The 16,325-nt window shown below is 40.0% G+C and overlaps 1 protein-coding gene across 1 annotated transcript; it reads left to right on the top strand.

The window, feature by feature from the left end:
* Window positions 1-1,905: 1,905 nt before the first annotated feature.
* slc13a5b (solute carrier family 13 member 5b) lies at window positions 1,906-9,152 on the top strand. The gene is given in 13 exon segments (XM_034113167.1): window positions 1,906-1,933; window positions 1,936-2,042; window positions 3,019-3,147; window positions 3,234-3,370; window positions 3,605-3,825; window positions 3,944-4,124; window positions 4,221-4,343; window positions 4,477-4,689; window positions 5,553-5,659; window positions 5,773-5,894; window positions 6,376-6,537; window positions 7,572-7,709; window positions 8,523-9,152. Coding segments are annotated over 13 exon segments (1,794 nt in total). The 3' UTR covers window positions 8,649-9,152.
* Window positions 9,153-16,325: the final 7,173 nt, after the last annotated feature.

Genomic DNA, 16,325 nt, shown 5'->3' with positions numbered 1-16,325 from the left:
ACGGTGGTAGACCATAGTGGTAGACTCATCAGAACAGAGTGGGCGAGCTGACCAATCAGAGCACAGTGGGTTCACAGGGAGGGGGGGGGGGGGGGGGGGGGGTGCAGGAGCTCCAACAGGCCGTTTACGACAGAGAGTGAATACACATACAGAGATGCTGTATGAGAAACCAATGTGAGTTTGGAAAATTGCACAATATAAATCGATTCTAGTATACCTCAACAATGGAATTATGATCAGTAGAAATGGCCATGACATGGGACCTTTAAGATAACCCTAAACAATTTTTCCTGTAAATAGTTGCCAAGTTATTGCCAGCAAAATCTCATTGGTTGAGAGTTTGTTTTATAAACGAAAAGGAAAACTAAGATGGCACAAGTTGCAAGAATGTTTTTTTCTATTTTTAATAGTATGACTTCCAGCCATCAGTTTACTACAACACGGATTTCCTGTCCCCCCTATTCTTTTTTTAAGTTGTGAATCATCTCACCCATAAGCCACTATGAATTCAAGGATTCAAAGTCTATTACTGTAATTATAATGCATACAGTCATTTGAATCAAAGAGAAAAGTATAACGTTTGTCATGAAAGGAAAACAAAGCAACACAAACACTATAGTTTCATTTTAAGAAGGGTTAGTTGTGTCAGTAACACAATGCAGAAATCCACAAAAATATATATATTTAAATGTTTTTATAAAGAAATTACTGTAATACATTTGAGGGAGCCAGGCTTTTCGCTGGCATGAGAGGAAATACAATGGTCGTTAACAAACTGTTACCAAACAAACACACAACTCTCACGTCATTGTTTGTTCATTTGTTATAGAATGGGCATACTTGCACATTATGGGTTACTTAAATCTTTCTAAAACCATAATGCAAACAAATTACTACATACATTAGATGATAAATTAATGTAATCTAGTCTGCTAAAACACTGATCATTTAGGGAAGTGTTGGTTATTATGCAGACCAAAACAGTTCCCCCAATGTCCCATTTATTATTATTGGGACACTCACTTTTGCAGTTTAATGACCATCTTAAATCTGAAACTAACACATTCACAGTGTTCTGGGAGACACATACTGAGAGGTGTTGTTTGTTTTAGTGAAAGGTAGATAGGCTGAAGTATTCAGGTCAGCAGAAACGCACAGAAGGAAGTGTAATGACTTCATTTAGTACACAGAAATACAAGCATTTTGAAATGGCAGCTACTTAGTTGCAACACATTTGTAATGTGGGTGCTCTTGTCTCTCAGGCAACGACATGCTGCTGCTCAAAGAAGACACATTGTTAGCTTATCTCCCAGCAGCATTTCTATTTTTTAAATATTTTTTAAAACAATAATAACATTTCACAAGCCTTTTTGAAAACGATTTACAACTGTAAATTAATGTAAAATCTGCAAATGAAATGTAATTAGACATTATATTACTTAAATTCACAACCCCATTGCTGGTCCATCCAAGTAAAAAAGTGATTCAAATGACATCCACTGTAGAGTATGATTAATTATTATTGTTAATATTGTGAGTGAGACACAGTTCGGACGACAGGGCCACAAGGATTCCTCTGATTTCCCTTTGAACCTGTCCATATGATTAGTGTAGCTGAAGTAACATCTTTTACCACAAAAAACATGTTATCAAGTGTACTCTTGTTTGCAGAAGTAGCCACTTGTTGCAATTTGTGACGTTTGCTTATAATTTAGAACATTGGTTGTCAGTGAACTCGGTTGTTTCTCTCTCTCCCTCTCCCCCTCTCCCCCTCTCTCTCTCTCCCTCTCTCTCTCTCTCCCTCTCTCTCGGTCTCTTCATTGTGATTCGCCTCTCCCTCTCTCTCTCTCTTTTATATACGGTGAGACTCCCCCTCCTCTACTCAGCTCCTCAAAAGCTCGATCTATGATACGAAAGCCTCCTTTTCTCCGTTTTTCTTCAGGATGGCATTCTTCAAATATCTTCGCTCTGTTAAGAATGAGATTATCCTTTTCTCAACTCCATTACTTCTTCTTCCACTGCCTTTAGTGATCGGGACATCGGTATGTAAAGGCTTTTTTTAAACGATCGATAAATTACAATTTAACTTTGACACTGATAAAAGTGGAGCAATTTTAAGATTACATTTCAATATATTGAAATGTTGGATCACATTGTTGCTATTTTGCTAAATATAGCACATCATTTATTTAATTATGCATGATTTAAAAGTTGAATTTGGGAAATTTTTACATTCATTTTTAAAACATGAATGAACTAAATTCAGCGCGTCATAGAAGTAGCTTTCCCTAAAAAATGCCCTTTAAAAAAAATGAATCTGATGTGCATGGTGCCCTCTTGCACCTGTTTGATGCGCACAACATGCGCACTTGGAGTAGATTGCATGAGAGCTGTCCAGTGTTGCCTGAGGCTGCATTGCTCTGAAGTTTTGTTATTTTAACTCGTTGTTGTTAACATGAAGGGTCATGTCCAGCGTGGGAACACAGAGTCAAAGGGCTCAGTCCCCATTGCTACTGCTTCATGTCACATAGAGGCATGCACAAAGACTGTAAGCATGTTGTGATAGACTTCAATAAGCAGTCATGAACAATGGCATAGTGTGAAGGAAGGTACAGAGTATGAGGTCTCTAAGCGATAAAAGACACAGTTTGGGAATCTTTGCTTGCTTTAAAATGCTGAAGACAAATTATGTTTTATAAGAGTCAACAAAAGCAACCAATGTACTCTCCTTTAAAAAAAAATCTTTATATATACAGTATATATTTATTTTTCTGCTGCAGCGCAATAAAACATAACAAATGAATATCCCACAGAGCTCAGAAGTTTGATCTTGGCAAATGTACAAGGTGACCAGAAAAAACAATAGAACAACGCGCATGCTTATCTCTACCCTTTGAACCACCATAATGTCCCAGAAAAAATGATGTAATAGTAATTGATCCCATAAGCTGCCTTTACACCTTATACTGTAACGTGCTTGCTCATTAACCAGTATGTTTTTATGTGTTTCTTTTGCAGGAAGCAGAATGTGCCTTTGTGATAATCATGATGGCAGTTTACTGGTGCACAGAGGTCCTACCACTGGCAGTCACTGCTCTTCTCCCAGCCATCCTTTTCCCTTTGTTTGGCATCATGCAATCCAAAGATGTAAGTAAGATAACTGCAAAAGTGTGTGGAATTTACCCAGGAAGGATGCATTTATGTTCACACACACCTGACTCTGTGTGATCCAGGTGTGTATGCAGTACCTGAAGGACACAAACCTGTTGTTTGTGGGGGGGCTGATGGTTGCTGTTGCCGTGGAGCACTGGAATCTGCACAAGCGCATCGCCCTGAGGGTGCTGCTCTTTGTTGGTGTGCGTCCAGCGCTGTGAGTAGCTTACACAGGAGATTCTGTTTGGCTTTTTATATTTAACATCTACAAATCCATAGTTTATCCAACGATCTTTTCAAACAGCTGATATAGTTACGGTAACATGTTTCAAGTTGTTTATTGCCACCATAAAAGTCTCTCTTTGTCCCTCTTTATGTCTTGTAAAACACACAGGGCCTTTCTGTCCAATCCAAGGCCACTTACATGATTTTTTGGTTATCTTTCTGGCAGTTTGATGTTGGGCTTCATGGGTGTCACAGCCTTCTTGTCCATGTGGATCAGTAACACAGCTACCACAGCCATGATGGTGCCTATTGTGCAAGCAGTGCTGCAGCAGCTCAACAACAGTGAGGACGAGATACCTCAGATCCTCAGCTCAGAAGAGCCGGAGCAGACATCAGAGACTGACAGCAAACAGGCTCCACAGGCAGAAAAGCAGAGTGAGGGACAAGGTGAGCCATTTGTTACCTTTTTTTGTTTGGAAGAGGAAAATGTATAGTCTCACAAGCTTCTTATGCGTATACAACTATGTTTCTAGCAGTCTTTTCTTTCGCTGCTCTCTCCTTGAAGGACCCGTGGTGGTGACTTTATTGGATGCCGCAGTAGAGGATGCCATGCGTAAGGATGCAGAGGAAAAGATGAAAATGTGTAAAGGGATGACCTTGTGTGTTTGTTACGCTGCCAGCATTGGAGGCACTGCCACGCTGACAGGAACCGGTCCCAATCTGGTGCTCAAAGGCCAGATGAACCAGTGAGTGTTTACTCAAAGCTGTGTTTAGTCATGCTCCATTACTTTTAATGTTTTTTTCAATTAAATTATACACTCACTTCTTTTTGTTTTCCCTAGACTCTTCCCTGAAAATGGAGATGTGATTAACTTTGCCTCCTGGTTTGGCTTTGCCTTCCCTAACATGATCATCATGCTCACGCTGGCCTGGCTTTGGCTGCAGTTTGTCTTTATGGGATTTAAGTGAGTTTGATGATGGTTAAAGCCTAATTACAGTGACAGAGACTTGACTCAACATCAAAAAACTTTTACCGCATCAGATGTGTGATTTAGTGTAAAAGTGACACAAAGGTTTTTCCCCATGTGATCACTCCAGCTTTAAGAAGACGTGGGGTTGTGGGGCTGTGAAGACAGAAAAGGACATCGCTGCTTATAATGTGATCCGTGAGGAGCACCGTCGGCTGGGGCCCATGTCCTTTGGAGAGATAAGTGTCCTGGGTCTCTTCACACTGCTGGTGGTGCTGTGGTTCACAAGAGAGCCAGGCTTTGTCAACGGCTGGGCGACAAATATCTTCAACTCCAAAGCAGAGTGTGTAAACAAAAATACAGCACATTTTCACTAACACATTAACCCTCCTATTGTGTTCGTTTCCCCCCCTTACTTTGGTGTTCGCGATCAAATTTGACCGATCCTGTTTTAACTGCTATTACATTAACACACAAACCATTAATCATCACCAAATGTAATTTAACACCATTTCAAACTGTAAATATTGTATCAGACTACTGGTATACATGAAAAACTGCAGTAAATATACAAAGAATAGACACTGAACATGTATTGCGTGTGCCAGGTGTGATCCATGTGGGGGGATGGGCACATAAGAGTGGGACATGTGTCAAATTGTTCTGTGTGTGTGTGTGTGTGTGTGTGTGTGTGTGTGTGTGTATGTGTGTGTGTGTGTGTGTGTGTGTGTGTGTGTGTGCCAGGTGAGATTCACATGGGGGGAAAACACATCTAGTGTGTATGTGTGTGTGTGTGTGTGTATGTGTATGTGTATGTGTGTGTGTGTGTGTGTGTGTATGTGTATGTGTATGTGTATGTGTATGTGTATGTGTATGTGTATGTGTATGTGTGTGTGTGGGTGTGGGTGGGTGTGTGTGTGTGTGTGTGTGTGTGTGTGGGTGGGTGTTTGACCGGGAACACCATGGGTTACAAAGTTGACTAAATCATCCAAAATACAATGAAAGTGGTGATCAGCAATTTTATATGTTCAAATGTCTACTGTGAAGGATATCATAAAGCCTTAATGTAATCAAATGTAAAACTAAAAAGTTATGATGAAAGAAGTAAATCGGTCAGATTTGACCCGAACACAACAGGAGGGTTAATCTAGTAAAGGAGGTTGATTTATCTCAGTTTGTTAATTCTATTCTCACTTCACTTCTCAGGTATGTGACAGATGCCACAGTGTCAATCTTCATTGCCATCCTTCTTTTTGTTTTACCCTCAAAACCCCCAAGTTTCTGTTCGTGGAGGACTAAACGTTTTGACACAGGTAAGCCATGGTTTTGGAAAATGTACAGTATCAGTCATTCAGTTATATGCATGAAAAGAGCTGAAAGACTGTACAATGATACAATACTGACATTTAATGTATTGGATCTGTAGCACCCCATCAAAATACCGGGCCGACTCCTCCTCTGCTCACCTGGAAAGTTGTTCAAAAAAAGTTACCGTGGGGCATTGTGCTTCTTCTTGGTGGAGGTTTTGCTCTTGCCAAGGGCAGTGAAGTAAGTGGCATTGACAGTCAAACTGTTCATGGGGAATTGGGCAAAAGTCTTACACACAATATGGCAAGACTAACTGGAAGGGGAGTCTTAGAATAGAAATGTATTTACAATCTGTAATTACCTTTCTGTATAGTTTTTATATTTATGGAGGCCAATCCCCCACTCAAATCAAACGGCTTTGCACAATGGATTCATAGGATATGATGGATCAGCATGTAATACACTGAAACTGTTTAATATAAATCAGCCTAATTATGAACTCTCCCAATAACTTATCAGAGCTATTTTAATCTATGCCAACCGAACATTTTCTACTGTTGCTTTCTCAAATGTTCCCTGAACATGTTGCTTTAAAGGATCCTTTATATGATCACACATCTGAATGAGAGTATAAATACACAAAACAAATGTTGGTTGTATAGTTAAATACTGTTTTTTATTCCTGAAAAGAATCTGACTCTGTATATGTTTATATATAAAGGTATCTGGACTCTCAAAGTGGATGGGAGATCAAATGACTCCCCTGCAACACATCCCTCCCTGGGCAATAGCTATCATCTTATGCCTGCTGATTGCTACCTTCACAGAGTGCACCAGTAATGTTGCCACTGCGACGCTCTTCCTACCTGTCTTAGCCTCAATGGTAAGTTCTTAGAGTGAAAGTTAAAAAAACAGAGGCAGAAACTAAAGAAGCAGCAGGTAGATGATCGTGTTAGTTAGCAGTGTTAGTAAGGTGAAGTGCCACTTAGCGTAATTTCTTGAACTGGTTTCCCCAATTGGAGTGCAGCATTGAGACTACTCCCAGTGGTAGCCGGCCTATTTTCACTTGTTTGGTTACCCATGTAGTTGGTCATTCAGGCTGAATGTGTTTGGTCCCCTTCCCCGGGCCCCTCCTTCCATTAATATCCTGCCAAACACACCAATTCAGCCCAGTCCCTTGTTATGCTGCCTAGCCCCCCCCCCACCCCCTCTGCTGAAGAATGACGTTACTGTGCCCGCCAGTCGAGCACTTGAGAGATGCCGCAGGCTGTGCCAAGCTGGGTCATTCACATAGATATGTATTTATTTGAGTGCACAAGGGTGTCGAACCCTCATGTGAAAATAGAGATATAGAGAAAAGACAGAGAAAAAAATGATCTGATCAGTTACAAGAGAGGAGGTGACACTTTGTGGCAGTCATGGCTTGTGGTATGTCACTTCATGTGTCATCCTGTCAAGTGAATCTTTATTATTTGATCAGACAAGACAAAACGTTGTCATCGTGGTGACCTGATATACAGCCCATAGTTTAAAGAAGACTAACTATAAACTTTCCCTTTGTTTATTTTGAGTACCAGAAATTACTGTGCACTTGTAAGTTACTGTGCTGCGGCATATGTAATTCTGTAGCAAATTCCACAGAGTAATGTTTTCTGCATTTTTGTAGTCTGCCATTATCGCTACATCTGTGGGGCGCTTCTATTTTAGATATCATGACTCAGCTAGCTTACAGGAATTACATCTTAATTACACCTACCTAATAAGAGTTCTCCATACGCACTGAATTGCACACATTTTACTGTTGAGTTATGAGTCAGTGATTACAGTTACAGAAAAATAGTCAGATGGAGGTATTTGTGATGTAGGCTTGGTTCATCCCTGTCGCTGACTGTGATCATTTCTGTGTGATTATTGCAGTCTCAGTCCATTGGAATCAATCCACTGTACGTCATGGTGCCTTGTACGCTGAGTGCCTCTTTTGCTTTCATGCTGCCTGTTGCCACGCCTCCAAACGCTATAGTCTTCTCTTATGGATACCTCAAGGTTTCTGACATGGTAAGTATGGCAGCGGCTTCTTGTGTTTGTACATTCAATTATATATTGAACATGCAAAGTTTGTACTCTAGTGCCATTGTTACACAGCAAGGACAGCTGCACTCATACGTTCACTGGCAGATGTAACCTCAAAACAATTAAAGGAATATCTCAACATCTAGGGAAATGCACTTATTTGCATAGTCTTCATGACTGTATCCCAAACAGCAAATGTTCAAGTATTTAACATGTTACTTACTAAGCTATCTTTGCCTCCCTCATTTTTCTTCTCATCTCTGCACATTATGTGACGCAGATTCAAAAGCAATTTTATGAGCTCAGATTTGTTCCAACTTCGAATATTTAAATTGCACAAACACGTTTTAACATATTGTGATGTTTAATTAGGCACTTCTGTTTACATTGCATTCAACCTCTTCACTTTCTGTAAAATCACACTTATGCTTTTAAGGTTAATATGAAGTTGCAACAGGTGCGATTAACTTACTTTAAATGTCTTTGCGAGAATAAGAAAATGTCCTCATAAAAGACTGCAACTTGAAGTTTCTGTTTTTAATATGTGTATACAGATTTATGACAAAGTAAGTATTGAGGTTTAGATATGGAGGTAACCGAATCCTTCTACCTTTAGCAAGTCTTGCTGTTTCCCCTGCTTTTAGTCTGTATACTAAGCTAATCTTACAGAGCTTCTTACATGATATATGAGAGTATCAATCAGCTGAACTAACTCTCAAGAAGAGCAAGAAAGATTATAATTTCCCAAAATGCCTAGATATTGCTTTAACATTTCAATGTTCTCTTCTTGTCAATCAGGCTAAGACAGGAATAGTCATGAACATAATTGGCATCCTTTGTATAACACTGGCCATTAACACCTGGGCCAAGGCCATGTTTGACCTGGACACCTTCCCCGCCTGGGCCAACGTCACCAGGGTGTGAGCTTGGTTCTGCCAGAGAAGAAGATCCATGCACAGCCTGCTCTCCCTACACCGGCGCCAGACCAAGACCTCTGGTCAGAGCCATAGCACAGGAGCACATGGTGGACCGCAAGCGTCCAATCGCTGTTAGAGTACAACGCCCTCGAGGCTTGTTCTCATTGACACCTGAGTCTTGCTTGTAAAAGAAAGTGGCTATGAAAATGGTTGGGAATGACTGACATTTAAAACAATGTTTTATATTTTATTATAATGAATTTACACTTAAAAGAAAAATGCATTACATTCATGTACCAGTATAAAAATAAAACATATAGGGTCTGTGTATTCAAAATTTAACAGCCAACAAATGGGCTGTTAATAAGGTCAAAGTTAATTGAAATGTTTTACATAGAAAGGTAACCACATCTAAAAAAGCCATTCATCATAATATAAGATCGTTACTTTGCACATTAACTCAAGTACTGCACTTACACATACATTTTTGAGATATAAAGATTAACATTTGATGGCGCTTTTGCTTTCACCTTGTATTTCAAAGGGACTTTCTTTTTTTTTTTTATTAAATGTATCCGACAGCTGTAGTAACTAGTAACTTTTCATATTAAGAAAATATAAACTATTATCATAGATTAATATACATAAAGCACAATCTAAACAAGACACATCATTGAAATTCCTCTTAACGTGTTGAAACTGTAAATGTCTGCCCAAATAGCTCACCGGTCTCTGCTGCCAAATATGGACCAGACTCGTGATTGACTATTTTTACATTGTTTTATATTGCAGCATCTATTAGTACTAGTTTACTTAGTAAGAACCCTTAATGGATTCCTCCCGCACTGCTTTCAAGCACTGAATTTTTAAATCTCATTAAAAACACATCTCATCAAATATATTTAGAGTAACAAACTGTTGTTTCTGAGGTTTGCCCTTTTGTTATTTACAGGTAATAGGCTGAAACATGACACTAAGTTAACATGTCCCTGTATTGATCTTCTGTATATGACAGATGTATGTTTGTTTGTTAAAGGCTTGTTCCAGCATCTGTTGAACTTTGAAATGTGTCATCGAATGCAAGAAACCAATATTTGCCTTTTACAGTCACACTGCCTTATTGTACTTTAAACAGATGTTCTATCTTTTGATCAATACATTTGAGAAAGTCTGCCTGCAATAATGAATTCTGACTGAATTGCCAATAAAGAACCAATGTATTTTTCAGTTCTATTTCAAGTTCTATTTCTTTTGTACCTGACAGATGACGATTTGAGTACCTTTTATGCCTAAAACGCCAATGGGCTGAAATAGACACATGTATATCATTGTTCTGTGACAAAATAAAAGACAGGAGTTAATATATTGTGAGTTTGAATGATGTTGTATCATTGCCTTCATACATAACACTGGTAGAAAAAAATATTTCGTAACTATTTCCATTAGTATTTTCCATTTACAGTATCATTCAAACAAACAAAGCATTACGCAGTCTGTTGTTAGAGTCATGAACACAACAATTTTCCAAAAACACCTTTAAATCTAAGCTCCTGATTTCACAGCAAGATCTTTATATTTTCCACAAAAGCCCAGGTATAAGCTTTCAACAAGTAAGAGGCTTAAATAAAGCAGATGGAAATAAAACCCAGTCTTAGCCGTTAAAAAACAGCATTGTCATCAGTCAGTGTCATCCAAAACAATATGATCCCACTTTCAACACCAGTGCGATATTTCTCAACTTCACATGAGTTTAACCTGTGTTTTAGTGCATACGTGTTTCTTTGCCACTTTGCTTAGTAACCTCTTGTCTCGTGCATAAAGCAGATATAATCCTGTGAACACAGTGCAGAAAGCCACAGTAATCCTGGACTGAAAGGCCACTCCTAATGTCTGTATTCAAGAGCTCTGTGTCATTGTCTTCTTGGCGAGACGTTGCATGAGCCAAGGGTCAAGGTAGTCATATTGTCCAGCATTTTGCGTCATCAAAATGATGAACTCAAAGAAGACATTTCACATGTCTCCATTTCTTAGAGTAATCTAATACAACCCCATCCCAATGGGTATATATCACCATGAGGAAAATTATGTTTTACAGCAAGACAAAAAGTTAACAATCATTTGACTGTACATATATGGCAGGACAAACTTATGTTGGTGTTATAATGTGATATGTACGGTGGCTGAGAGGTGCAATCGACAATTACAAAGTGTGAAACACTTTAACAAAGCTAGAGACAAATTTACAAGTGTCGAAACACTTTAACATTTGCCGAAACACTTTAACATTTCCCGAAACACTTTAACATTTGCCGAAACACTTTAACATTTCCCGAAACACTTTAACATTTCCCGAAACACTTTAACATTTGCCGAAAACAAACTAGACAATCAAACCGGAAAGGGAATGCCCATCATACCAGAAGGGACGTGCAAGTGATTGACACAAACTTAAGTTTGTTTTGGCGGATAAACATGTTTTGTCCGTTCTGTGGAAACCACCTGGGCCAAGTGACATGGTTTTGCTCATCACGATATACTTTCTCTTGCGCAAGAGATACGTTCTCGTGCTCACAAGAAAGTTACAGGTTCGTCAAGTAGGAAGTGGAGCTGTGCCTTTTACACACAGCCTACGCTGTGTTTACCTTCATTAGACAGATAAAGAGGGACTGCAGGCTGCATCGTTATAGCCACACACACCTCGACACACACACACCTCTACACACACACACACACACACACACACACACACACACACACACACACACACACCTCTACACACACACACACCTCTACACACATCAAACTGCCCGATTATTACGCCTTATTATTCTATTTATGAAGGTAATGTCCGGTCACCAGGGTGTGTGTGTGTGACACTGGCATTTGTTTTCAGAAGATATTAAAGGTAGGGTAGGTAAGTTTGAGAAACCGGCTCGAGATCACTAGAATTTGAAAATACACAACCGGAGAAAATCTGCCACTTCCTTACAGAGCCCCTCCTCCAACACACACGAATGCGCACATGACCAATGAGGGCACGAGATAAGTTTGTGTACAGATGGAAGGCTGACAGGCAGGTAGACCATCCAATCATTTTAGCCGGGCCGGCTAAAATGATTGGTCGTACTTTTTACAGTACTACGGCTTCCACAGATGACATTTTTTTATGGATTTTTTGTCAAAGCACTTAAGATATTCATTGCTATCGGGATGTTAAGAGCATTCCATGGAATATAACAAAAAGTGTATCTCGAGCCGGTTTCTCAAACTTACCTACCCTACCTTTAAGATACTGTCGTCCGTAAAAAAACAAAAACTGAAAAGGAAGTGACGAATGAATTTCGACACCACTACCATCAAATACGGAGCGAAAAGTTTAACCACAAGAATCAAGACTATATGAGCTACCACTAAACAACTCACAGTCTGAAAATTACCATTAATAAAAACCCTGAACGTTTACTTTTCGTTTTAAACATCGTTTTAAGGTGTAAACGTGTCATTTAGAAATGCGCGTTCCCGTGACAAGGGGGGCATTTCATGATGGGGGTGCATCATTTGACACAACACCGGTACTGCGGTCAACTCAGCCGTCTCTCGCGTTTACTTGGTCAAATCAGCAGCTCTTCATTTTTGAGTGCGCAATTAATCGGGCCTTTACGGTAAGCGGCACTGACGCTAGTAGTAGGCTACAAGAGTAAAATAATGCATGTTTTTTCTGCTTTATTTGCGATACAAATAATTTGTACCATAAGTTCTTAATAAAACTGACACTGTTTGACCTAGTTAGACTACTACCACAAATACAATGAGGTACTTTTACTGTGTACTTTTTGAGTAATACTCTGTCAAACTCCCGTGCTGAGTACAATAATTCATGTATTCTGCTGAGGGATAAAATGATTTTTTGCAAAAGGTTCTCCATGAAATTGATACTGTTGGACTCAGTCAGTACTAAGTACTACTTGGACTACTAGCACAAGTACAATCAACTACTTTTACTGTGTACTTTTTGATTAATACTCGGTCTAACTCCCGTCCTGAGTACAATAATTCCTGTATTGTATATGAACTATGAATTATTGTACTCAGGACAGGAGTTTAACCAAGTATTACTCAAAAAGTACAGGTCTCCCTTGAAAAAGAGATCTATGATCTCAAGGGACCAATCTGGTTAAATAAAGGTTTGAAATGAAATGAAATGAAATGAAATGAAAAGGCGCCATTAATTGCGCACTCACAAATGAAGAGCTGCTGATTTGACCAAGCAAACGCGAGAGACGGCTGAGTTGACTGCAGTGTTCCACTGCACTCCGACAGCACTGAGCACTACATCGAGATTAAGATTAAACACATTTATTTCATTTGGGAACACACACATATGGAGTTGGCTAGATGTTTGTAAATTACTGTTCATGGTCATTTGAAAACAAATGCCGGTGTCGGACATACACAAACACACCGAACACACACACAGAGCGGAACTGAGCACAGCACAAACACACACGTCATGCGCCTTGTGGACCGGACATCTCCTTCATAAAACGAGTAATAGGGGGAATAATCGGGCAGTTCGATGTGTGTAGAGGTGTGTGTGTGTGTGTGTGTAGAGGTGTGTGTGGCTATAACGAAGCAGCCTGCAGTCGCTCTTTAGCTGTCTAATGAAGGTAAACACAGCGTAGGCTGTGTGTAAAAGGCACAGCTCCACTTCCTACTTGGCGAACCTGTAACTTTCTTGTGAGCACGAGAATGTATCTCTTGCGCACGAGAAAGTATATCGTGATGAGCAAAACCATGTCACTTGGCCCAGGTGGTTTCCACAGAACGGACAAAACATGTTTAACGACCATAAACACACTCGTACCGTCCATAGGTACCGGCGGTCTATCCGCCAAAACAAACTTAAGTTTGTGTCAATCACTTGCACGTCACTTCTGGTATGATGGGCATTCTCTTTCCGGTTTGATTCTCTAGTTTGTTAAAGTGTTTCGGCAAATGTTAAAGTGTTTCGAAAAATGTTAAAGTGTTTCGGGAAATGTTAAAGTGTTTCGGGAAATGTTAAAGTGTTTCGGGAAATGTTAAAGTGTTTCAACACTTGTAAATGTGTCCCTAGCTTGGTAAAAGTGTTTGTTTTTGTTAATGTTAAATCGTTCTTTCTGTGGTAAAAGTGTTTTGCTAATGTAATTTTGTTTTATAAAATGTAAATTTGTTTCAAGCTTTGTTAAAGTGTTTCACACTTTGTAATTGTCGATTGCACCTCTCAGCCACCGTAGATATGATACGAAGACATGTTTCACAGCAGCAAAGGTGAGAAATAAATGAAATGATCCCATCAATGTTGTGGACTCAGTTCTGTTAGACAATTTAAATGTTCAGCGGTTTGAAAGTGGTTAACAAGTGGTTGGGTGCATAGAAGAGTACAGATCACTATGATCTTGAGTCCCACTCTTGGAAAAATGCTTATGTAATTACAGTGCTTTCCTCTCCGTTATACTCCTCTCAGCCACCCACTCATTATCCAATTAAAACACATCCTCACGCATCATAGCCTCCATTATTGGCTATATATACATGTAAGGCTGCAGTAGGGAAAGTGAACCTGCACGTTGTTCTCTTGGCTGGGGTTTCATGCACAGAACACCTCTGGTAACCCATCCCCTCGAAAAAGCAAAAACACAACAATGTTTTATTAACTTTATAAGGTATGTTTTAACTCTGTTGTGACTCCTCTACCTTTTGAGAGCATTTTGTGGACGGAAAGGCTTTTTGAAGCCCTTCCACCTTTTCTGTATCAGTTACACACAAGGACAATACGCAGCCTGTTTGATACAATCAGTTCTTCCTTGTACTTAAAGTCTTGTGTGTAGGTATGGTTTCAGTTAGCAATGTATCCAATTAAACTGCGGACAAGAGCCAGGCCAAAAGAAGAGGACAGAGGGCCTTTCTTTACACTCTTCAGGTCAAGGCACATTCATACTGACCACGCTAAATAGTGGCCTTTAGTGGAGTTTTCATTATTTCGGGTTATATTGTGTTTAAACAATGCATAATCCAAAACAATTTATTTTTAGCCAAATACTTTACAACACCTTCAACATATCATTTTCCATGACTCTTTTAGCAGGTTAATCCAGGTCAAGCATATCCAAACATTCCTGATTCAGTGAGCAGTCAGGTATCACTGTCATCTAAAGACTGCACCCAATACATTTTCTGTCAGAGTCATTTCATGTTTACTGTTTTCTCCATGGTATTCATGCCAGGATATGCACTCATAAAACTTCACCTTATAGAGCACATTCTCCTTTCGGACACATGTTTTGCATGTTACACACGCTCAAAAACAGGGTGAGGGATGACTCGTCGAGCTGTTTGACCACAGATCATGTGTTCTTCACAACCATTCACTCCCTAAAAAGGACATTTTGATACGTAATAAGAGGCTACAGAAATGCAACCCTGCTATTGTGTTCCTCTTTGAAGTTGTCAATAGACTGTTTTCATGTGAATGCCTGCTTAATTAAGCCTCAAATTGACTTTAACAGTCAGCTGATTCAAAGATGCTTGCCTGTTTTTCTCTTGTATGTCAAAAAAGCACATTTTGGTGACCATAGAGCAGGGGTCGGCAACCCCTGGCACGCGTGCCACCAATGGCACGCGGCAGCGTAACCAGTGGCACACTAGGAATAAGTGGAATAAGTGTAGAAAATATTTATTTTATTTTCGGATCCTGAACGAGACCGCCGCCAGAGCGCGTCTCCCCGTTACCTGCAGAAGGAAGCCATGCACGCAACGCAGCCGCGCTCTCTTTAACTCCAGGCGACTTTCTGCCGCTTTCCTCCGTGGTGCAGGGCTGATCGTTTCACCACAGAGGAAAGCACTTCACAAATTGCATTACCCATAAGGAGCTGTAAAAATGCCGCAGTTTTTGCGTGGCGATCGATATCGGCCGATACTCACTCTGCCGATCGATCGGTGCTCTCTAAAAAGGCCGATCGCGAGACGTAACATACATGACACTTTTCTCTGTGTGCGGCAAAACAAGCTCGCCAAAATCGCTTCACCAGTCTGGCAGTATTTTAAGGTGTCCGAAAATGACAGTAAAATAGCGGTATGCAATGTGTGTGTGAAGCAGAAATCCTGCAGCTCCACCCGCTGTGACGGACCGGTGAGCGGAGCAAAACACACAAGAGTTAGACCTAACACACTTAGCTATTTTATCTACCTCTGGAACTAGTTATAAATATATTTATTCTTCACTGTCACTCATTACTGGATCAGTGAGCTGCATGAGATACTGACAGGCTGTCAGGAGAGAGAGAGGGGGAGAGAGGAAAAGAGAGCGCTTCCGCTCATTTCTCCCGTGTTATTCTCCAAAGTTAATGTAAACTTGAATAATGTACTTCATTTGTATGTAACAATTATGTTGGTTGTTGTTTGTGGAAGCGCCAGTGAATGAGCCCCATTAACTGAGTTAAACATCACTTTTCACGAGTGTTTTCGTCGAGCTCTTCAACCCCCCCCCCTTTGATAATTCACGATCGTCGGCACGCTGATAATTTTTTTTTTTAGAATGGCACTTCATATCAAAAAGGTTGCCGACCCCTGCCATAGAGCGTGTGTCTTTATCCCATAATTCCGAACCACAGTAAAGGATCACCTGCTGTTGGAATTATTTGATGTA

Source organism: Trematomus bernacchii, unplaced genomic scaffold (assembly GCF_902827165.1).
Source record: "Trematomus bernacchii unplaced genomic scaffold, fTreBer1.1, whole genome shotgun sequence".
Taxonomy (NCBI): Eukaryota; Metazoa; Chordata; class Actinopteri; order Perciformes; family Nototheniidae; genus Trematomus; species Trematomus bernacchii.
This window is presented reverse-complemented; position numbering and strand designations above follow the sequence as displayed.